This window comes from Ictalurus furcatus, chromosome 4 (assembly GCF_023375685.1).
Source record: "Ictalurus furcatus strain D&B chromosome 4, Billie_1.0, whole genome shotgun sequence".
Taxonomy (NCBI): domain Eukaryota; kingdom Metazoa; phylum Chordata; class Actinopteri; order Siluriformes; family Ictaluridae; genus Ictalurus; species Ictalurus furcatus.
Window position 1 is genome coordinate 26,723,684 of NC_071258.1, and position 24,980 is coordinate 26,748,663.

At 38.5% G+C, this 24,980-nt stretch overlaps 1 protein-coding gene across 1 annotated transcript in view; it reads left to right on the forward strand.

Annotated features, from left to right (window-relative positions):
- Positions 1-24,411, forward strand: part of LOC128606242 (rho guanine nucleotide exchange factor 17) — a 135,286-nt gene extending 110,875 nt beyond the window's left edge. Inside the window, exons 10-21 of the mRNA XM_053622279.1 lie at positions 1,450-1,535; positions 1,622-1,740; positions 3,920-4,127; positions 5,526-5,787; positions 6,453-6,706; positions 9,183-9,417; positions 12,705-12,791; positions 12,893-12,960; positions 14,229-14,377; positions 14,984-15,158; positions 15,520-15,792; positions 16,378-24,411. Of these exons, the coding sequence (XP_053478254.1) occupies positions 1,450-1,535; positions 1,622-1,740; positions 3,920-4,127; positions 5,526-5,787; positions 6,453-6,706; positions 9,183-9,417; positions 12,705-12,791; positions 12,893-12,960; positions 14,229-14,377; positions 14,984-15,158; positions 15,520-15,792; positions 16,378-16,553 (2,092 nt within the window). The 3' untranslated portion in view covers positions 16,554-24,411. The remainder of the gene's footprint in view (positions 1-1,449; positions 1,536-1,621; positions 1,741-3,919; positions 4,128-5,525; positions 5,788-6,452; positions 6,707-9,182; positions 9,418-12,704; positions 12,792-12,892; positions 12,961-14,228; positions 14,378-14,983; positions 15,159-15,519; positions 15,793-16,377) is intronic.
- Positions 24,412-24,980: the final 569 nt, after the last annotated feature.

The following is a 24,980-nucleotide window of genomic DNA, read 5'->3' on the forward strand; positions in this document are numbered from 1 at the left end:
AATGTAGTGCTCTACATTTCATAATTGTGGTGTAGACACACCAAAACAAAGATGAAATTTTCCTGAAGAAAAATAATCAGTTTTATATATTTTTTTATATATATATAACATTATTATTATTATTATTTTCAATAGACAAACCTTTCAACATGTGTTGGTTGCAAAGATAAATTCAGATACAAAAGGAAAGAAATCCACTGTACAGGGTTAGAAGCAGGATAGTCAGTACAGCATAGTGATGCATAATCATAAAATATATTAATTCGCCAAATTAATAAATGACACCCAAGTTTTACAATGTCTCTTCTTTTTCAGAGGTTGTAAAGCAGATTTGCTTTAGATATAATACTTTCCCCAACTCTGGGCCACATCTCAATTAGGGGGTCGGTTTCTGATTTCCAGTATTGTAAAATAAATTTTCTAGCCAATAAAGTACTCAGGAAAATGACAGCTGTCTCCGGTCTATTAGTTATCAGGTCTGTGTTCACTGTGCTGAATTGGACAGTTAGAGGATCTGCACTGATCACCTTATTATGAGCGTTTGATAAATGGTTCAATTAAAGGCCTCAAATTGTTCCTGTGGTGTATGTAAGAAAATTTTGGTATATTGTACGAATTTCTGTCGAACACTTTATACATAACGGTGAAGTAATTAGATATAATTTATCTAGTTATGCTATAATTTAGTAGTTATGTGAACATTAGACTAGAAACTTAACCCTCAAGCCACCCCAGGATCATAAATCCACACACTCAGCTAAAGCGTAACAGACAGTGGTGTTGCAACTGAGGCAGAGTTTAAACCCAAACACTGAGTAGAGCAGGTCTCGGATTTAGCTAAGCGTTTGCCCCATCATCTGGAGATTGCGAGTTCAAATCATGATTATGCCACAGCCATCCATGGCTGGGACCCCAAAAGAGCAGTCTGGCCATGCTCTCATGGAGGAAGGGGTGGCATACTGTCCTCCCCTCTCAATCACAGCAACACTAGCCAATCACTGGTGTCTGTGAGCTCATGCATGTGGACGTGGGCGGATATAGTAGTACTTCCCTCCGAGTGTGTTACGTGACCTCCGGTGCTGCATGAGCTTCACGTGCCTCAGATGGAAATATGTGATGGCCTTCGCCCTCCCTCGTTGGTTGCTGTTGTGTGATAGGGGAGAGATGCTTGATAGTTGGAAATTGGCCATTACTAAATTAGGGAGAAAATCCAAAAAAATACATTTTCAATTAAGTTTTCAGCTAAATAATTTTAAGCCACAAAAGATCAAAATAATATTCTCATAGTTGCAAAACTGTTATCACTAATGTGCCACTGCCTGGCTGTGTGATTGAGGTCACGTTTCTTTATCTTCTGTTTAATTGGCCTGCAGTTGTTTCAAAAAGTCCAGTGCAATCTGGTCTGTATTGTTAAACCCAACCTAAATTATTGTCATTAACCCATTTCAGATATTCCGCTGCTAGTGTCATTGACACCTCCAGTAAATATAAGTTCCTGTGGAAACTTCCCTTGGAGGATATTGAGGTAGTGAAAGGTAAGAACATCAGTCTCTATGAGTTGATTCAGAGAAGTACAGCTGCATAACTTTTTATTGAATTCTGAATCGTTTCCTCTCTGCAGGCACAAGTCAGGCCACCAACAGGGATACAATCCAGAAAACCATCAGCCGTCTGGATGAAGACCTCAGTACCCTCGGCCAAATCAGCAAGCTATCAGAGACGCTCAGCTTTCCTCACCAGGTCAGTTACACAAATGTGCACAAAACACAAAAATGTGCAAACACACAACAGCATAATCATTCCTTGAGTTATTGTGTATATATAAAAGTCTAGCTATATTAATGTTCCATATTTTCCAGACTATAGTAGCAAAGGCATATCTACAGGGCAGGCAATTACCTGGGGCCCCGCATACTGAGAGGGCCCCCGAGGGCTGATTATTTAAATTATAAGAAAATTTCATCTTAAAATAATGTGCAGCAATCCCCTTAAAAGGGGCCCCTTTGTGGGACGCTGTCACGTGTCAGGATTCGTTTATGCTCCTGCGCCATCGCTTCACACTCGAGTCACGCCAGCTTTAATTCCTGAAAATGAATCTAAAAAATTAACCTATCCGTCAGCCTGAAGCTCAAAGGAAAACCAGTTACCTGTTACAGGTAGAAGGGACACCGCTTTAAGACCGTGTTCAGCAATTGTAGGTCAACCCCTTTCTTTATCCATTTTTCTGTTCTTATGATTGTTTTCAATAAAGAAATGAAGTCTTTGAAACACATGTCTACTGCGATTCCTTCACAGAACATGAAGACATAGTAACAACATAAATCTGTCAGAAGGGCCAGACATTTATTTTGCCTGGGGGCCCTACACAATCTAGGTTCGCCTCTGTATATTAGAATAGAAAAAATAAATCAATATCTAATCAGCGTATTACTTGCATTAATCTACCAGCACTTTTCTTTTATACAAAGTTCTTTGTAGAGTAAAACTAGTCATTTCCCCCCAAATAAAAACAGTTATATCACAACGCAGTTGCATGTTTGAATCTGATTGGTCAAAAGGTGTTGATTTACTTTTGCCTAACTGCAGCTCTGACAATACTGGCAACTCCAAGGCAAACCACAGGTTTATATTAATGTGTATATTAATTCTTCTACATTATCACAGGGACTTATTAGCTTTTAAAAAAAATGTGAGGTAATGACATTCTCAAAAAAAAAAACCTTGTTTTGCTGATGTTTCACAGTATTAAATTTAACTATAAACTGAGTTCAAAGAGTACGGCACGTTCTGTTTAATAAATATATTGTTATCTTTAGCAAATTGCCCTGCATTACGTTTGTTAACTGTTGAATTATAAGAAAATTCAAGGTTTGTGTTATTCCTATAACAGCAATGCCCGTTGTTTTTATTCCTTACTTAATTAAGTTCATAATATTTGTCCACTTACAAGGATGAAATATGGCTCACCATGTAGCTACAGAAGTTAAGTAGGGTTCAACATTTTTATGAATCCACATGCTGCATTGCATTCATCCAGTCGGACCAAAGGGGTGGACATAAACCGAGCAGGACTTTTAATCATGTCTAAGCATTTTACATCTTCTACTCTATTATTTGAAATAATGACTGTAAAACCTATATGTCTTATTTGGTACTTTGTCTAGCTTGAGTGAGCTAGCTGGCCTTGTGGATTGACATCTACAGTTTATTAGCAAACATCTAATCAAAATGTTCAATATGGCTGTTTTCTTGGTTTCCTTAAGAATTCCAATAACCATCCATATTAATGTTATTGAAATGCCCATTATCACTGAAACTGGACAGTTGAAGATCTTCATCTGTCCAGTTATTGTGAATTTGTGCCCACTGTAGCCTCAGATTCCTGTTCTTGGATGACAGGATTGGACCCCAATGTGGTCTTCTGCTGTTGTAGCCCATCCACTTTAAGGTTCTGTGTATTGTGTGTTCTGAGATGCCTGTCTGCTCACCATGGTTGTAAAGAGTAATTATTTGAGTCACTGTAGCCTTCCTGTCAAGGCCTAACTGGTCTGGCTAATGTCCTCTGAAATCTCAAAGGCGTTTCTTCCGTATGATTGGCTGATTGCACAAAATGTTATTGTTCCTAATAAAGTGACCGGACTGGTGAGGGTGTATTATAACAATTAAGGTAAATAAGAATTATCAACATTGCCTTGCTGCTGAATTTGAAGCTCCATTAGAGGGCAGAAAGTGTGTCTTATAGTGCAGAAAATCTGGTAGTAACAAATTCATTTCCATGCACTACAATGAACAAAGTTCTGTTTGTTCACACCTGTCAGCCTTATATGATGGATACATTTCTTGAACTTTCTAAGTACATTCTAAGTACATTGAACATTAACAAGGACATCTTGTCGCTACTGTCTCCCTCTTATCCCAGAGTCTGGACGACGTGATAAAGGACCTGATGGCATCGGTTCACAGGGAATTAGCAGAGAAACAGTCCCTGGCATTCAGCATGACCTTCTTACCCACCAAACTGGAGCTGAGCACAGCGTCTGCAGACAGCACGTTCATCTTCGAGTTCAGCAGTCCAGATGCACGCAGCAACTTCGAGCAGGCCTTTGAGGAGGCCAAAAAAAAGCTTGGTAATTACACAGTTATATCCAATCCAGAATCACATTATTTACCTAAAGTACAGATTACACAGGAATTTAGAACACAAAATTTCTCTAGATATGCATTCTGCCTACAGAAGAGTGACAAATTAGAGGAAAACTGGTGACTTTTTTTTATGCTGGACAGGGCAAGTTTTTTAGGCATGGTGGTGTTACTCACTGCAAATCAATACACTGAAACATTTCTATCCTGATGGGAGTGGTCTCTTCCAGGATGACCCTGCCCCATCCACATGGCACAAGGGTTCACTGAATGTTTTAATGAGTATGAAAATGATGTAAATCACATGCTATGGCCTTCACAGTCACTAGATCTCAAACCAGTTTAACACCTATGGGAGAACAGTACTATTCTAGAGACTTGTACAGTCTATGTCAACGTGCATTGAAGCTATTCTGGTGGCCTGTTGTGGCTGAAATTGTGTTGAATAATTTTGAGACTGGAGAAATCATTATAAGTTATTATAATTATATTTTAGATATAATTATACATAGATACTACGGTAATGATTATACAGGGTGTCCTAAAAGTCTCCATACATAGTGGACTATGTTTGTTAGAACCACGTCGGTTGTGCCTTCGTCAGTAGATGTTCGTGGACGTCCACTCCTCGGTTGGTCCTCAATATTTCCAGACATTTTGAATTTCTTAATAAGTTTGGCAACACTGTGGTGTGTGATGTGCTCGCCAGGTTTCCTGTTAAAGTCCATGGCAACCTTGCGACAGCTTCCCAATCCAGCCATGGGAATGATTTCAATACGTTCTTCTTTTTGTCGAAGGCATTCTTGTGTAAAGGCTATCTGGAGGATATATATATATATATATATATATATATATATATATATATATATATATATATATATATATATATATATTTCATACTTAGTTATATATATATATATATATATATATATATATATATATATATGTATATATATATATATATATATATATAACTAAGTATGAAAAATGTTGGAAGATATTTTGCTAAAAAGTGTTAATTTCACCTATGTATGGAGACTTTTGGGGCACCTTCCCCATGTATTACCTGACCTCCCCACTGAAAACGAATCCAATCCCAAGGGCTTTAATGTATAATATATATGGAACAACATACACATGTAGATATGCATGTATCTATATATGCACATATGTATATATAAGTTATGAGTATCAAAAATGCCTATAAATAAAGCTAAAGTATGAATATATGAGTCCAGCAAGGCTGAAAGTGCAGTGATGTGTCACTGACTGAGTGTAGTGCAGTAGAGAGTGATGAGTAGAAAGGATTCTACATATTCCATCTTATCTGAGTGAAAGACACAAGTGTGCACGTCCTGTTTGACATCGTCCTCTCCTCTCCATAGCTATGAATAAAGACGAGTGGGACCCTGAGTTCCTGAAAGCCATCCCCATTATGAAGACCCGCAGCGGCATGCAGTTCTCCTGCGCCTCACCGAGCCACAGCAGCCCGGAGAACGTGTGTGAGGTGTGGGTGTGTAATAGCGACGGCTATGTAGGCCAAGTGTGCGTGCTGAGCATCAGGGCCGAGCCCACGGTGGAGGCCTGTATCGCCGTCTGCTCTGCACGGATCATCTGCATCGCAGCCGTGCCGGGACTCAAGAGCAGGTCTGCTTGCATTTAACTCCTAACATGTACTACACATTTAGTTAGAGTCTAATGCTTAGAGTGGACTTTGTAAATCCCTTCTGGAAAAAAAGCATGAATAGAAACTATTACAGAAATTCTAACTGTTAAAACCATTAGCATTATTGGTCCTTAATAATATCCACTAGACATATCATGTCACCAATAGAAGGCAATGAATTACCAGTGGAGACTGTTGTGGCAAGCAATCTTCCCAGCCTAACAAAAAACTTCAGACACAGAGAGTTGTTTTATGGTTAATTAGATTACACTTTGTCAATATATTCTATAAGACCCATAGGGACCATTACAGTTTCCATTAAATCCAGTACAATTCCCATTATAATCATTAAAACCACAATATGTAGGTGAAATGCTGTGCTGTGTATGTGAATACATTAAAACTACAAGCAGTGTATGTTGTATATCTCTTTAAAGCAGCCATTATCTTGCACTGAAAATGAGTATTAGCTTTAATGAATAGATTATCAGTAAGAATGAGACCTAATACCATTACTGTAATCTAGCTGTTTCTATGGACACTTTGTATTTATATATATATATAAATACACTTTGTATTATATATTATGTGTTGTATGATATTTTACAGTTTTTTTTTGTTTGTTTGTTTTTTTGTTTTTCCTCAGGGAGCGTGTGGAATCAAGGCACTCTGCCCCTGCTGTACCGTCTAAGTCTGAGTCACTCCCTGTTCCTTCTGTCCAACCTCAGCTTCACATCTCCATCTCTCGCTCCTCTCCGGAGCTCAGTGATCCTCTTGCTCCAACAGCGCATGAACTTGGGCCTTTTGAAAGCGACGACTCGGATGATGAAGACTCACCGAGCCCCTCATCCACGCTGCAGAGCCAAGCATCACATTCCACCATCTCGTCCAGCTATGGCAGTGAGTCATTCACACAATTCACACACTGATCTTTTTTATATATATATATATATATATATATATATGATAGAGAGAGAGAGAGAGAGAAAAAATATATAGACATTTCACTAGGTTTGAAGGCTACATGAGAGGTTTTTTAAATTCAAACACTAACTATAGTAGGAAAACCGAGTAGTGTTAGTACTCAATAGCGGTTTAGAATAGTATATAATTATACGATTTGACACACAACACTAGTTTATTTAGCGGAGGTCAGTAGACCAGGAAATTTAACCATTTTTATTGCTGAACTATGCTAGTGTGTCAGAATAGTGGAAAAAAAAAGACTAAATTGTACCCTATTATCATGTACCCTTTTCATTAAAGTGTGGCTTGACTGAACTGCCTTCGATAATTTTTTTTTCATTAATTGGTTAAATAAATGAATGCAACAAAAGAGGAGATTGCGACCCCATTTGTAAATCAAGCAGCCCAACATGGGGACTAACCAACGTGGGGACCTCGTTTGGGAATCCCTGGCCTAGATACATAGCACATGTAAATTTGCAAGGATAGGTTGTTTTTTGAAAGTATCAAAAGAAAGCTTTATTTGGAAAGTTTTAACTATATATATATATAAGTATACTCTTTCTCTCTCTGTCTCGCTCGCTCTCTCTCTCTCTCTCTCTCTCTCTCTCTCTCTCTATATATATATATATATATATATATATATATATATATATATATATATATATATATATATGTGTATATATATATATATATGTGTATATATATATATATATATATATGGTTCATGTCTTTTTCTCATGAAGGTGTCCATGCCAATAGTTACAGTTAGCATGAAATGTGCGTGTCTTGCTCTCTGGATGGGAAGGATAGCATTAAGTCTCCACTGTTAATCAGAGTCACTAGCCAATCATGGGGTTCTCTGAGTTCATTCATGTAGAAGAGCGCAACTAGCACTTTCAAGTGTTCCTTCCAGAGAGCTAGCTAGTGAGTGGAATTTGACAAATCACCAAATTGGGAGAAAATCATGTAAACGATCAACACCAATATTTGAGCTTGAAATACAGTACATTCCCAGGCTTCTGTATGAATAATCATTATTGTTCATTCTATGACTGATAATATTGCTGAGATGTGTCATAACTGTAACTTCTTTAACGTTATCTGTGGTTCTGTAGCTGTCTGGAAAGAAACAGAATTAAGGTGCAGCCTAGGAGACGTCACATACCAGCATGGTTTAAGCTTCCTTATATTTGTGCAGGCTATTTTTCCGTCGTTCATTTACACTTACCTGAATTCAAATGGTTGCCAGAGAGTCATAGAGATATACTGGACAGCCCTTAAGACTGTGGTGTAATTGGGTCATGGTGCTGCCTCGGTTATTTATGCTTTGTCAGGGTGAACAAGTTCAGCAAGTCTGCCTAACAGACCCAAATATAACTGCACTGAGCTAACAACATTAGTCTTGGTGGTCTTGCCCTGTGATTAAACCAGTTTAGTATAGTAGCAGGAGGTTTAAATTTTAATTTTGAAATACAGTGGATATAAAAAGTCTACATAGCCCTGTTTAAATTGCAGGTTTTTGTGATGTAAAAAATTAAACCAAGATATTACCTATGAAACCAGGTTATATTTTCTTGTTCTTTCCTAAACTGTTTCTATTTATTTTTCACTTAAAATTTTGTTGGTTACTATATCACATTAAAGATGAAAACAGATCTGATATGATTTATATGTTTTCTTTTTTTTTTTTTAACTCTGCAAAAACCTGCAGTTTTAACAGGGGACTGAAGACTTTTCATATCCACTGTATATTTATCAGCCTCATTAAATTGCTTTCTTTTTAAACCTACCTGTAACAGTATTTCCCAATTCTACTCCTGGGCTAGGTGACTGCATGCTTCACTATTTTCCCTGCTGTTTTAACCTCATAAAAGTGTTCTTTTTATTAGCTGATGATAAGAAAAATCCTAAATCTATGTAATTAAATTGATGTCATGGCATTTAGAAGCATGGATTTCATCTTGATATGTTTAGGTGGTGAATAAAGAATACGGTGCCGACGCCAACATAAATGATGAATCAAAATGATTGCCATTATAATATCAAGAGAAATAGTCAGTGATTGTTATGATAATAAGGTGATATAATCATGAGAGTTGTTTGTGCAGTTTAGGCAACTATGATAACTCTGTACATTTTGCTCTGGCTGTAGCCAGTAATTGCATTTTTTCCCACTAAAAGTTATCATGGCAGTGATTTGGTGGTTTGGTGTCCATGGGAAACTCCCACACATACACTTAGATTGCTGTTAATTTAATTATCAGATGGCTTAATTAACTTCTATTTCCTATGACTATGCGACTATAATGGCTCAAGGGTGGCTTGATATTTACTTTTTTTCCACATTATTTATCAGTAACTCTAACAGAAGCCATGTAAAGTGTGTATTTCTTTGCCACCATTTTAGATGATGAAGGAGCAGGCTGTAAGGACATAGTCCCCGAGACTACCAGTTCGGAGGAGGAGCAGGAGTTCTCCAGCGGGTTTGGGCCACAGCGACTGAGCGTCGACAGCCCAATGGACGGACGCGCCATGCGCAGATCTAGCCGGGGTTCCTTCACCCGTGCCAGCCTGGAGGACTTGCTGAGCATCGACCCGGAGGCCCATCAGAGCTCAGTGTGGCTGGGCACCGAGGACGGCTGGTGGGTGGATGTTTGCTGTATTGGTTAATAAATTGTTTAAGAGCACTCCTTAAAATGGTAGTATTCCTTCGAATCAAACTCTTGGTGCAGTTTGTGTGGCTAGATGCTTTCTTCGTTTTTCTGATCCAGTTAAGTTTATGCAGTGTGAAACCAGACCAAGTAGGAATTGCCGATTCCCACCCACCTCTCCCAATCATACAATAGCTACCAACCGGGAGGGTGAACTCTAACACATGCTTCCACAAAGATACACAGATCTAGCCAGGATTTCTGTTGCACTACTTAGGACCCCATCATCCAATGTTTAAAAACAAACATGCTAGTAGAAGTTCTTTAGTGCAATGTCATGAAGGAATCCTTTGTGGTTACCTCACATCATTTTTTCAAACTTTTTTCTCACTACAAGGAATAATCAAAAAACTCAATAAAAGGTTCTTTAAGAAATATCTGGCTCTACTATGGCATCATTCTAGTCCCATTAATTTAATAGAGTATAGTAATCTGGGACGGCAGGTGGTCTCTCTTACCTCCAACACCTCAGACTGTACAAAAAGTCCTCTTTTTTCCTGTTCTCTCCTTAAATGGCACTGGCTTGCCCTTGTTCAACCTTCTCATCATTTTGCACACCTTGTAATTCATTGCATCTTGCACGGGCCTGTGTGACTCATCACTCTTAATCACAGGTCTTTAGAGCACCCCTTTTGCTCTCACTTTTCATGTCATCACTTGATCTCTGAGGACATGTTATGTTCTTAGCATTAAAGTGGGCTTTAAACTGTATAGAAAATGTTTTCTATAATTAATCCCTTAGGTGGAAAAGTTCATTTAAGGGCTGAACAGAATCACCTGCAGCAGTTTTCCAAATTCTTAATTGTATATATATATAAAGAACTTGGAAAACTGCTGCAGGTGAATCTATTCAGCCCTTAAATGAACTTAAATGTCTTCCGTGAAATGTGTGTGTGTGTGTGTGTGTGTGTGTGTGTATATATATATATATATATATATATATATATATATATATATATATATATATATATATATATATATATATATACACACACACACACACACACACACACACACACAGTATCTTGCAAAAGTGAGTACACCCCTCACATTTTTGTAAATGTTTGATTATATCTTTTAATGTGACAACACTGAAGAAATGACACTTTGCTACAATGTAAAGTAGTGAGTGTACAGCTTGTGTAACAGTGTAAATTTGCTGTCCCCTCAAAATAACTCAACACACAGCCATTAATGTCTAAACCGCTGGCAACAAAAGTGAGTACACCCCTAATTGAAAATGTCCAAATTGGGCCCAAAGTGTCAATATTTTGTGTGGCACCATTATTTTCCAGCACTGCCTTAACCCTCTTGGGCATGGAGTTCACCAGAGCTTCACAGGTTGCCACTGGAGTCCTCTTCCACTCCTCCATGACGACATCACGGAGCTGGTGGATGTTAGAGACCTTGTGCTCCACCACCTTCCGTTTGAGGATGCCCCACAGATGCTCAATAGGGTTTAGTCCATCACCTTCACCCTCAGCTTCTTTAGCAAGGCAGTGGTCATCTTGGAGGTGTGTTTGGGTTCGCTATCATGCTGGAACACTGCCCTGCGGCCCAGTCTCCGAAGGGAGGGGATCATGCTCTGCTTCAGTATGTCACAGTACATGTTGGCATTCATGGTTCCCTCAATGAACTGTAGCTCCGCAGTGCCGGCAGCACTCATGCAGCCCCAGACCATGACACTCCCACCACCATGCTTGACTGTCGGCAAGACACACTTGTCTTTGTACTCCTCACCTGGTTGTCACCAAACACGCTTGACACCATCTGAATCAAATAAGTTTATCTTGGTCTCATCAGACCACAGGACATGGTTCCAGTAATCCATGTCCTTAGTCTGCTTGTCTTCAGCAAACTGTTTGCGGGCTTTCTTGTGCATCATCTTTAGAAGAGGCTTCCTTCTGGGACGACAGCCATGCAGACCAATTTGATGCAGTGTGGGGCATATGGTCTGAGCACTGACAGGCTGACCCCCCACCCCTTCAACCTCTGCAGCAATGCTGGCAGCACTCATATGTCCATTTCCCAAAGACAACCTCTAGATATGATGTTGAGCACGTGCACTCAACTTCTTTGGTCGACCATGGCGAGGCCTGTTCTGAGTGGAACCTGTCCTGTTAAACCGCTGTATGGTCTTGGCCACCGTGCTGAAGATCAGTGTCAGGGTCTTGGAAATCTTCTTATAGCCTAGGCCATCTTTATGTAGAGCAACAATTCTTTTTTTCAGATCCTCAGAGAGTTCTTTGCCATGAGGTGCCATGTTGAACTTCCATTGACCAGTATGAGACGCGATGACACCAAATTGAACACACCTGCTCCCCATTCACACCTGAGACCTTGTAACACTGACAAGTCACCTGACACTGGGGAGGGAAAATGGCTAATTGGGCCCAATTTGGACATTTTCACTTAGGGGTGTACTCACTTTTGTTGCCAGCGGTTTAGACATTAATGGCTCTGTGTTGAGTTATTTTGAGGGGACAGCAAATTTACACTGTTACACAAGCTGTACACTCACTACTTTACATTGTAGCAAAGTGTCATTTCTTCAGTGTTGTCACATTAAAAGATATAATCAAATATTTACAAAAATGTGAGGGGTGTACTCACTTTTGTGAGATACTGTATCTATATTCATATAATGCGCTTGTTCTAATACAATGTTGGATTATTGACAGGAATTTGTATAATAAAACCTTATAAACATAATAAATACCTTAATAAAAAAAACCTTAATAAAAAACATATTTAAAAAAAAAAAATACATTATGATATGGTGTAAGGAGATGCTTACTGAACATTTTACTTAATAAGGAGTCGCCAGTGTCAGAGCTTTCCAACAATCTGTACGTTTTCTGCCATGAGAAAGTCTTCAGGACAGAGTGATTTATGCTTTCAGGTTTCTCTGTAACATGAAATTAGCATTTTTTGTTGTCTCTTTCACTTTGTAGAGTGCAATATCACACACACAGCTATTTTCATTATTAATAGAAACTAGAAATGAGATCAAATGGGTATATTTTGTCACTGTGTGCTTCTCTTCCATTGTCTCTCTCTCTCTCTCGCTCTCTTTCTCTCTCTCTCTCTCTCTCTCTCTCTCTCTCTCTCCATTCTCATTCCCTCAATAAAGGAGCTCATGCAATTTCAGTTTCACAGCATGTTGTGGAAAACACCAGGACTGTTAACCACTGCCCTTGTGTTTTGTGTGTTTTCAGCATCCATGTTTACCAGTCTTCAGACAACATCAGAAACAGGAAGAACAGCATGAAGATGCAGCATGCGGCCTCAATCTTGTGCATCCTGTAAGTAAAACCCCACTCTTATCTCACTGGCTGTTGCTTCTGCCCTTTAGCAGCTAAACAGAAAGTTACACACTTAATTTTCTCTTGTCTGCTTTGTAAAGGTATCTCGACAACAAAGTCTTTGTGTCCCTTGCTAATGGTGAAGTGATTGTTTATCAAAGGGAAGCAGGTAAAGTTCTCTTAACATATCATTACATACTAATAATGTTACTACTCACATAGTCATTCAGAGTGCATTAGTCCACTACTAAGACCAAAGTTATTACTTTCCCATGCATCAAAAATAAATACAACCCAGATTATTATTATTACATATGTTTTATTCAAGAATACCTCATTTAAAAATTGGGGCAAATTTGTTTTCGGCAAAACTATACAAAATGCAAAACTATATACTTTGAAATTTATTTGATTTGTTTTAAATCTGTTTTATTCTGATTATTGTTTTTGAGTGTGTTTTGTACTACAGTGTTTTGACTCTGTTACTAGTGTCCTTTACAAATAAAGGGTTGGATTTGGACATGAGTTGAGGACAGTGATGTCTAGATGTACTGGGGATGAGGCTTATTCATTTATGCAATAATCACTGTCTATCTGACACAAACATGCTTGTACATTTTTTATATATATATATAATATATATATACGGGGTACAGAAGCTGGACGTCATGCTGCGACATTGAGTATCAAGTATAAACATAAACATTTAATATTCAAAAAAAAGTTCAGCACCAAACAATGAAAATTTTAAAATAAAATAAAAGTATAAACTCTTCTAGTAATGCAGTTATAATCTATATTTACTGTTCCTGTTGGCTGCAAATTAACCTTCATTTATTTATTGATAAGTGGATCATGAGGCAATAGGTGTTTAAATACATGGCAAAGGCAGTCGAAAAATATTTGATGGAGTTGTTCTTTTAACAGTGTAATGCAGCTGTCCATTAAAGCACATTTAACTGGACACCATGTTTCAGGTGGTAACTGTAACTCCGCTTTGCATTATTTTCCTATAACAGCATGCCCTCTTTTATTCCTTAGGTGCCTGGGTGAAATTTATCACAACTCTATATGCACGTTTTTCCATTTAAAAGAAACACTTTCGCAGTACTAACACTAATGCAGTTCACCCTTACAGTATGTACGAGTCCACTGAGCAATGTCACAAATGAACCTTAACAGCTTTAAACCTAAATCTAATATTATTATTATTATATTATTATTATTATTCTACATAGATTAATTTAGTGGTTCAAATGACATGTTCAGGGGTACTAAGGGACCACATTACGGATGACATCTTTAGTCATGTAATCTGTAGTCAATACAAAATACATTTCCTCAGTAATTTACATAACACTGAATGCAATTTGATAAATGATTCAGTTGAACAAAAACTTCATTGTGAAATTAGTTTCTCTCTCTCTCTACTCACAGGGAGTTTCTGGGATCCTCAGAGTTCTCAGACGCTATGTTTGGGTTCCCCGAGCGGCCCTGTCACTAAGATGGTCCCAGTGGCGGGGAAGCTGTGGTGCGGCTGTCAGAACCGGATTCTGATCATCAACACCAGCACTTTAACACAAGAGGTGAGTGAGAGTGAGGGACCGCACCATGGTGCCCCTTGTCCGCTGATAGAAATGTTTTGAAATTGTTTTCTTGTTTTGTCTGATTTATTGCATTGGTTCTGTCTGTCACTGGGAGGCCAGTAGAGCGTAATTGTCCTGCTTTCTGAAAGGGACAGCCTTCTTCTCTACCCTGTCAAACATGGATGGTGTCTGGAATATTACAGGAATTAGTGTCTCATCCACGTGCATATAACGTTCAAGAAGATGAGGTGTGAGAGCTGGTAGCTGTCGTGCTAGCAGGAGTGAAGTGGATATGACCTGAATTAGAGAAGAAAATTAGATAAAATAGTTAAAGTTGTCCTTTTCTTCCATCTAAAATTGGTTTAAGTTTTGTTTAACATAAATATTTAATGATTAGCCCAAAGCAGTGTACATACAAACTGAATGTGTTTATGCTCTCCTGAATAGTTGCTGTTTTGATTAACAACATCTTATCCTGAAACAGTATATACAGAAGCATGCTGTATGTTTTAAGCTATAATCTAGTTTCAGGACATGTGAACATGACCATGTATTTATTTATGTGTATGTATATGTTTGTGTGTTTGTGTCCGTGTATATATGCAGCACTCGTTTGCAGTGGGCCAGGACAGCGGGCGGTGTGTGACCTGCATGGTGAGCTATGGTCAGGGTGTGTGGGTGGCTCTGCAGGGCAGCGCGCAGGTTCGTCTGTACCACTCCACCAGCTATGAGAGCATCTTTGAGGTGGACGTGGCACCTGCTGTTCACAAGATGCTCGCAGGTACTCAAAGTATTATCATTGGTTTGTATTAATACTCATGTGCTGATATGATATCGTTTCTGTAGTAACGGCTATTCACATGGACTTGAATGGTGGATGCACCACATAATCTAATCGTAATAATTTAAAACAGACTAGAAAACATGCTGTTATTTAATGAAGAGAACTGTATAAGCATGAAAATGGTTGGGTGTTCTGTAAGGAGATGCTTATTTAACATTTTTGGAAGGAGTCTCCAGTGTCAGTGCTTTGTAAAAGTCAGAGGTAAAAGGTTTAATGTTTTTTTGCCATAAAAACACTTAATGCCTTCACATCACATATATGGTTGTATCCCATCTCATCTCTCTCTCTCTCTCTCCAGGCTCGGATGCCATTATCCGCCAGCACAAGGCTGCATGTCTGAGGATCACAGCTCTCCTGGCCTGTAGAGACGTGTTGTGGATTGGGACGAGTGCCGGGGTAGTGCTCACTCTGCCAGTCCCACCTGTAACCTCCAATGTAGGGACAGGACCTTTGCGCACTCCACTCATGCCCACTGGCTCTGCGCACGGCCACACCGGCCACGTCCGCTTCCTCACCTCCATTGAGCTGCCTGAGGGTTTTGATGTTCACTTTCCCTCCCAGGCAGAGTCAGGTGTGTTCAAAAATTAATGTCATATAGCGTAAGGTAAATTAAAGTCAGCCACTATTTTATTCTTTGGTTCATATATGCACTATACACCGATACAATAAACTTTAACACTACTATTTTAAACTTTAATACTGTCAATTAAATTTTTAATACTGTTATTTTTAACGGCAACACCAGTATTTCGAAGTGTAACACTGCCATTTTAAACTGTAACACCACCATTTTAAACTGTACAGGTAACACCACTATTTCACACTGTAATACCACCAGTTTAGTCTGTAACATCACCATTTTAAAATATAACACCGTTTTAATCTGTAACGCCACCATTTTAATGGCAGAATCACTTTTTTGAACTGTAGTGTCACTATTTTAAAGCTATAACACAATTTAAAAGTCTAACAGTGTCTAATATTAAAAGTCTAATATTCTATTAAATTGTAATATCACTATTTTAAACTGTAACATGGCTCTAAAAAGTATTCCTCACATAGTTAATACCATAGGTAGTATCTGCAGATTATTTAATGCTTTTTTGTCCATTTCATTTCCTGTTTTAACCCGGTCTCTGTGTTGTGTATGTCTTAGAGCTGAGTAGTGATGGAGGAGTGCAGCAGCACCGGTCCTCCACCCTCCTCACAGGTAAGTCCACTCTGCTGGTGATCAGCGGTGGAGACGGATACGAGGACTTCAGGCTGAACAGCAGTAGCGAGACAGTCGGACGAGACGACAGCACCAACCACCTGCTGCTGTGGCGTGTGTGAGAGGCTTCACCCACTCCATATCAAGCCCCCGTGCCATGAAACCAGGCTCCGGCCCCTTTCTGGCAGCGTGCTGCTCAAGCCTCTGAACCCTGCTATCTCTGTGCACGAGTATGACAGAAACTGAAAGGGTCATTTCTATCATTTTCTTTGTTTCGTCTTGTAATCAGTCATCGAGTTGTACTCTCTGTGTGCCACATGGTGTAAGAAGTGAATCTCGTGCTGCTTGTGGTGTTTCCCAGTGGGATATATTCGTGTAGCGTGACGCCAATCTACAGAGAAGAGATCACTGGATGGAGAATGAAGGAGAAAAAGAACATGATGTGTGAAACAACTGCAATGTGGAAAAGGGCTCAAAGCTGATATTATTCTGCTAAACAGAGAGCATAACTGAACGAAGAATAGAGCAGAGAGAATCTTACAGATCTAAAGACACTGAGATGAATGAAGACATTGGAACGATTTTTTTGGACACTAAAGACGACTGGATATCTCTTGAGTGTTTTCTGTCCTGCCCCTCTTTAGAGAACGATGGATGATGGACTCGTTTACACACAGCGTGATCAACTACTGCTCCGTCACACTGTGATCGCGTTCTTGAACAACAAGGTTTTGTCTCGAGCTCCACAAGTGGGAGCGATACGAGAGTTCGTCTGTACCTAACCAATGTGCAATATAAAGCTAGGGTATCTACTTAAGACTATATTATATATACACACACTCATACATGCACACCAACTAAAGCCACACACTTAACCCACCCTACCCCTTTTCCACCACCACAGTGCAGTTGGTTCAGGGATTTTAAGAAATGGCCTGAGTTTCCACCAGATTAAGACCTGAAGTGTTGCGTAAATTAAAATAACATAAAAAAGACAATGTTAGGTGTGCGTACTTCTGAGTCAAATCCATCCAAACCCTTTAGCTAGTATAGATAACAATTACATTCAAAAAACGAAACCTACGTGTGTTTGTGTCTTGCATTATTTTCAGTGTGATTATTATTATGATTATTTTCTGCTCAGACCAATGATTAATTGTGGCAATATCCTTTTGTGCTATTTTTCCCCAACAGTAATTTTCTTATAGGTTTAAATCTAGAACTCAAAAATAGTTTGTCTTTCTGGGTAAACCTTTAAAAGATCTTTAAGAACCTCTTATGTATCAAAGAGACTTCCAAGTAGAACCATTTTAGGAAGCAAAAAAAAAAAAAAAGAACTGTTGAGGAACCTGCTTTTTTCAGAGTGCACCATCATCTCCTTTGTTGAACATGTAAATAACTTGAGTTGCACAGGTTTGTTTCCATCGTGATAAAGCGGCTCTGCCCCCAAGCTCCTGCTTCTTGGTTCCAATCTAGCAGCATTTAGTTGAGTCTGCCAGCTGAGAACCAGCTCTTTTGCAGTGGAAATACGCAGAATGGTTAAAGATTAGGATCTAGCACTGCGTTGGTGGAAATAGTTCTAAACAGTTCTGTTCTAATCCTTATCGTCATATTGTCACAATCACAGCCCACTTCTTTCCATATCACCACACTATTCTTTCTGTTGTCCAGTTATTGTTTTTGTGTCCTTTTTTCCTTTTTATTATGGAGTCCAGTAGGTCATATAAAGGAGCAGCCAATATGGCTGTTGTGGTGAAATTGTGTACAGTATTTATGTTTTTGATTTTATTTTACAGCACTTAATTTATAAAGACTTCTCTTCTGTTACCTAAAAAGGTGAAGCTGGATGGCTCATTCATGCTACTTTGTGGTTCTGTTCAACCGTACACATGTCTCTTACACACACAAAAGAAAAATTCAAGCACATTTTCATAATAGATAATACATCACAATATTTAGGTTCGAGTGTCAACGAACTGATAGTACCATATTTATAGAAAGAACGAAATATGAAAAAAGGAAGGACTCGACTAAAAAGTGTTGAGTGTGTTGAAGGCATCTACACAGAATCAAACCACACCACTTTTTGCATGAGCTGAGTTTTAACACTGTTGTTTACATCATGCATTCCTTAACACCAGCATTAAGCATTGTTTTTGGTAGTTTAGCTGAAGAAGGATCAAGTTTATTTGTTGAATTTGCACGTTCTGCGTCATCGGCTTAGAAAGCACTCACACAGGAAGTCCCAGAGGTAATAGTGCAGTAACATTATAGCAGAAGACAGCAGAAAAACAAGTAGCAACGTGTGCACAGTATAAACGTAGTGCACTAACAATTTTTTAATTTCCCTGGCTGGGAAATTCAGCAAAATGTATGCACTATAAATGCCTCTAATATGTACTCGATGCTCTGAAAGGTGAGGTGCAAAATACTGGAACTTTGCACTCAATGGTTAGACCCTGCTTTACATAGCAAGAGTAGAGTGGAGAAATCTGAGGGTGTTGTGGTGTAAATTATTGAAAATCAATGCAAATTAATGGAAAAGGTTTGAGCATTTGGAGGTTTGAAGTCAGTAGGTGTTCCTGTGGTCTTGTCAAGTACATAGTATGAGATTTGAGACTCCATAATATCTCAAAACAAAACAAGGCAAATAAAGCTCACATCTCTCATTTTAATGCACGGAATTAAAAATATATATATATATATTATTTAACAACAAGAAAAATGAATACTTTTTGATAAAAGTTTTCTCCAGTGTCAGCACTTTGGAACAGTAAGTTTTCCACCACAGGAAAGTCTTCATGCTGAAGTTTTTTGTCTTATTAACTTCAAGGGAGAGCTTTTAAAAATAATAATAATAATAAGACTGGCGAGGGAATGATTATTTATATCTGTTACAACATAAGTGATCATAAAATGAGAAATAATAAGTTCAATAATAAGTTAGAAATTTGTCAACATTGGCAAATTGCTGTGGTACAAGAGGAATAACACACTCCAGGACATATTGTTATAGGAAATTTGATATAGATTATTTTCCTGTAACAGCACACTCCATCATGCCATGTTTTATTCCTTAAAAATCAGTCTTTATCTGCTCATTGTTTATAAACAATACCGGAACTATATTGACTGCTGATCTTCTCAGTAACTTCCTATTATTTCTGACACACAGAGTAGTGCATTACAGACTGAAAGTGTAGAAACAAGTTTCAGAAACCGTTTACAATTAGGACAATTTGCCAAATAACCTGACATTTAGTCAGGTGTACTACATGGAAAAAAAATTTGGGTATTGGATTGAGATCCTGTGGGAGTAACATGAGTGTTTACTGCATCCCATGAGTCACTTTTGAAGACCCCCTGGAATGTCTTCACGCCAGTAATTATTGAAATTTCAGGAATGTTCTTGAATTTGTCTGGTTGCCTTTAAAGATAAAGAAAGAGATCCGAACCACGTTGCTGCAGACGTTTAGTTCTGTTCTTAAACATATTGTCTTGTATCACTCACAGTAGAAAGAACTAATGTTTAGTTATTGTGCTTCCATATTTTTTTCATGTAATATATGTGGCGGCCTGGGAACAATGTTTCTGACCTGACTTTTTTTTTCTTTTTCTTTTTTTGTTTTTTCTTTTTTTTTGCATAAATCTGAAGCAGATGTAAAGTGACAGAGTTTCATTCCAACAAGGACATAGACATTTCTTACAGCCGTTATCTCATTACATGCTTACTGTAAGCGATTAGGTTTATTTCGATTTCACTATGGCGCATAACTATCCAACAACTTTACCAAATTGTGACATTCTCTGTGTGAGGAAATCACACTTAGCTTGCAAGGCTTTTAGACATCTTTAAACAGACTAACTGATTTTACCACTGCGTCTCCTTACCCAATGTGATCTTTGTATCTGAGTTTTCCCAGACCACTACACACACACACACACACACACACACACACACACACACACACACACACACACACATACACACACACACACACACACATATAGATATATAAGAATCCAGAGAAATACTTTCATATGTTGTGCAAGCGAAATACTTTTTCTTTGGAATTCATATTTCTCTAGAAATCAACATATATTTCTGTGGAACAAAATAACTTGCCCAAAACATACCTTGGAAGCGTCATTTTTCTAACAGGTCCTTTTAAATACCGTCTGTGTTTTATTGTTCTGCATTTTAAACTTCAATTTCAGTTTGTTTTCGGCAGGAGATGAAAGGAAAGAGAAAGAGCGAGCACTCTCTTCCCACAGGATATAACAAAAAGCAGCACAAACTACATATATTTTATTCCAACCGCTGACCGACAGCAATATGTGACAAAAAAGGTTTTGACTCTAAAGTGATGGTCTGTGTATATGCCTGTATAGAAACTTTGAACTTTAGCTTTGCATCACTGATCACATCTGGGAAAAACCTCATTCTCACTGATCTGACTGGCAGTAATATAAGAATTGAGAGCAGATACCACACCGACGGAGGTACCGTCTCATTATCTCGGCTTGAATGGAGTGCCAGTTGGCTGTTTATTTAGCAAACACTTGCTCTGTGAGAACATGCGTGTGTGTTTTTAATCATGCGGGTTTGCGCACATTGTTATCCATGCTGGTTATCTGCGTGTAATCTTTGGTCACGGCTGAATGCTTTGTGTGTGTGTGTGTGTGTGTGTGTGTGTGTCATTCTCATTCCACTTTCAGCAATATAATTCTGATTTCAACACAAACGCACACACATGCACACATTAAATCGGTCACTATATTTATTCCCGTCACAATATTTGCTGTTATGATGTTTTCGTTCACAGTAGAACATTTGAACTGGTGTGAATATTTTGGTCAGATTTGAATGTCTTGAGTGTTTTGCATGTACTGGTTTTACTGAGTGACAAATTTGTTCAGCCAGTCTGGAAGACAATAATGTAACATCACTATTAGTCTTTCTTTTGTTGGTACCCTCAGCTTGGTGTAGGTAGTGTTTATCACTTAAAACTGCTTTAATCTACACAATATAATGCATCAAAAACATTAGATAATCAACCCATCTACTTAGATAGTGTACTATGCTTAACACTGGGGACAGTGTGGCTTAGTGGTTAACACATTTGCCTCGCACCTTCAGGGTTGGGGGTTGGAATCCCACCTCGAATCCCTGTGTTTTGGGGGTTTCTGCCGGGTAGTGCGGTTTCCACCCCTAGTACAAAGACATGAATTGTAGGCTGGTTGGCATTTCCAAATTGTCTGTGTTGTGTGTGTGATTGTTCCCTGCAATGGGTTGGCACCCCATCCAGGGTGTCCTTCGCTTCATGCTCCGAGTTCCATGGGATAGGCTTCAGGTTTCCCCACGACCCCCTTACGATAAACGGTACAGAAAATGGATGGATGGATGGATGGACTATGGATGGACTATACCAGCATTGCCTGCAAACTAATTAGCTCTAGGGATGCATCAGATTGCCGTCTTTTGTTAATTAGCGCGACAACATACACTAGGCTTACACTAGTCATATAGTATCATGAGGTATTAGCTGCTGGTACCTGAGCATTTTTTAACAGTACAAATAAAAGACCATGGTACTGGACTGATCCATCCCTGCTTACCTTGGCTAACATTAACGTTACCTCTAAAGTTACCCGAATACCTAGCTAATGTTGCGTCAAAAGTAGCCAAGTTTGCTAGCCAGACAGCTAGCGTTAGGTAAACTATTATACTGTGTAAAGAATTACTGCGGTGCAGTGGGTAGCATTCCCACTTCAAAGCTGGTGTGTCCTCAGTTCTCAAGCTCTGGTTACTCTCTTTATGGAGTTTTGCGTGTTCTCTGCATGTCTTTCTGCTTGTCCAGTTTTCTCCCACCTCTCAAAAACATGTCAGTACGTGGATTGTTTATGCTAAATTGCCCCCAAGTGTAAAGTTGTGTCCGGTGTATATTCCCATCTCATCCCAGTGTTCCTAGGCTCCAGAGCCACCATGACCCTTACCAGGATAAAGTGGTTAATGAAGATGAATGAATGAATTGTATTGTGTAATTAACACTAGCCAAGTCACCTAACAAGCTAGCTAACATTTAAGTAATCTGTTATTGGTTGATGTTATATTATCAAGTTTCCGATTGGCTGAACCATTTTAACTTAACCTATTAAATTCCCAGGAGCCATCTCTCTTGGAACTACACACATTTTGCTATTAGTTTGAGTGTTGTTACTGAAGAAATCCTAGTACTTACTGAATCATATGCTTTAAGATAAAGAACTGAATAATATTCTGAGATTTTAAGGAGTTAAGCTCTACCCCTATCAAATAGGGATGACTATCACTTTGCAAAATCTGTGTGTGTGTGTGTGTGTGTGTGTGTGTGTGTGTATGTGTGAAAGCTGCCAGCTTTGTATAGATGCTAGTGTTACAAACATGTGTTTTGGTGTGTTGTATCTCCACATATGGAAAAAACACACTATAGGGCTGATGATTTTGTGGCATTTATAAGAATCGTTTGCTTTATTTCACACAGTGAACATGTCTAGAGAAGCATATTTTCATATGATAGCACATAAACGAGCAGAAAGTCCATCAGATCCGTAACTCCAGTGTGTTTGTAAGTAGCCTTCCAGCCATTTTTTTGTGAAGGAAGTCATTGTGTTTATTGTAAATTTGGATATATTGCCTTTTTTTCTGTACATAGTGCTCTGTCTACAATTGTTGATATGAATCTGATGGCATATTTTTTATATACTTGTTCAAGTTGTCTGTTCCCTCCCCCACCCCCCCTTCAGCATGTCCCTCTGTGCTGCCATATTTAAATAACTGTCGTATTTTAGAAGAAGTGTCTCGCCTCTCTGCAGCTCCTGTTCCAATCCTCATGGTCTCTTCACTGCTTTTCCTCTGTATGGTTCTTGTGGGTTTCTTTGCCATTAAAAATGATCACTGGTTGCCAGATCATCTGGTCTTACATGAATCATTTCAGAATTTAAAAATGCATATGCAGCTCTCTTTCAGAGGCACTAAATCACACATCTCCATAACAACTGTGGTACAGAATATACATTTAAAGGCTTAGGTAATGTAACACACTGCTATTTAAAGCTGTTTGGATATAACACAATGTGATTCAGAAGCCATGCTTCCTTTACTGGGACTGATGCACAGAGCAACATAAAAGGGTGGAAAGAGAGCGAGAGAACAAGAAACACAAAATGCCAAACAGAATCCATTTGATAAAACTTTGGTAACTTTACATTAAGGTTCCCTTAACTAATATTAATTATTTTATTACCCAACCATGAACTTCCACATTAATAAACCATACATAATGTTAACAAAGTAAGCAAACGTGTAATTGACAGTTGTTTAAATTTTACAGTTGAGGCCAAAAGTTTGCGCACACCTAAGCTAAAGACATTTCAAACTAAATTTTTTCACAACTGCACACATTTCCTGTGTTAAGTCAGTTCTGATGTCTACGAGGTCAGTTCAAAATAATAGCAAAGAGACAGATTTATTTCAGCTTTTATTTACTTCATTAGATTTTCAGTGGGTCAAAAATGTACAAACACCTTGTAGTATTTGGTGACATTGCCTTTTAATTGCTTGAACTTGAATAAAACACTTGAAGTAGCCTTCCACAAGCTCTTCACAATACTTTGCTGGAATGTTTGCTCATTCCTCCCAACAGTGCTGGTGTAACTCAGTCAGGTTTGTGGGCTCCTTGTTCAAACATGCTCTTTCAGTGTTAGACTGAGTTTTACCGTTCTGCCTGATGTCATGAGGTGTTGCTTCAGTATGTCTAAATCCTTCTTCCTAGATGTCATCTATTTTCTGAAGTGCACCAGACCATTTTCCAGCAGAACACTCCCACAACATGATGCTGCCACCCCCATGCTTCACAGTTGAGATGGTGTTCTTTGGATTAAAAGTCTGGCCAAAGCAGTTCAGTTTTTGTTTGCTCTGACCAGAGAACACTCCTCCAAAAGGCTGGTGATCAACTGTAAACTTTAGTCTGGCTTTTTATGGTAGTCTGCTTCCATCCATGACATCATCTCAGGGTATGATAATGTAGGACTCTCTTAATGGTGGATGTACATACTTTGGTACCAGTTCCTTCGTTATTGTCTTGGGGTTCAGTTAAACCTTCCGTACTAAAGTTCGAGGTTTAATTTGAGATCACACATACATCATTTCTAAAGCTCTCACTTGTAATTGTGGTTATCACTGGTTCACAATCTTCAAGTCAAGTCACCTTTATTTATATTGCACTTTTAAAGACAACAAGCGAGTTTTTAAAAATATATAAATATGCTGTACATTCAAAGTAAGTCATTTCAAACTGCAGTGACCTCAAATGCCTGAGAGAAATACATTGTATATTGGATTTTAAAATGGGTTCTTGTTGGTAATGGCTTTTTTAAAAAATTAAGCTGTTCCATAATCTTGGGGCTGCAACAGAGAAAGTTAGTTTAAATTTAAACCTCATTTGAGTCTGTGGAATAGTTAAAAACAAGTGGCTAAAAGATCTTAAAACTTTTGCAGTAGAATGATC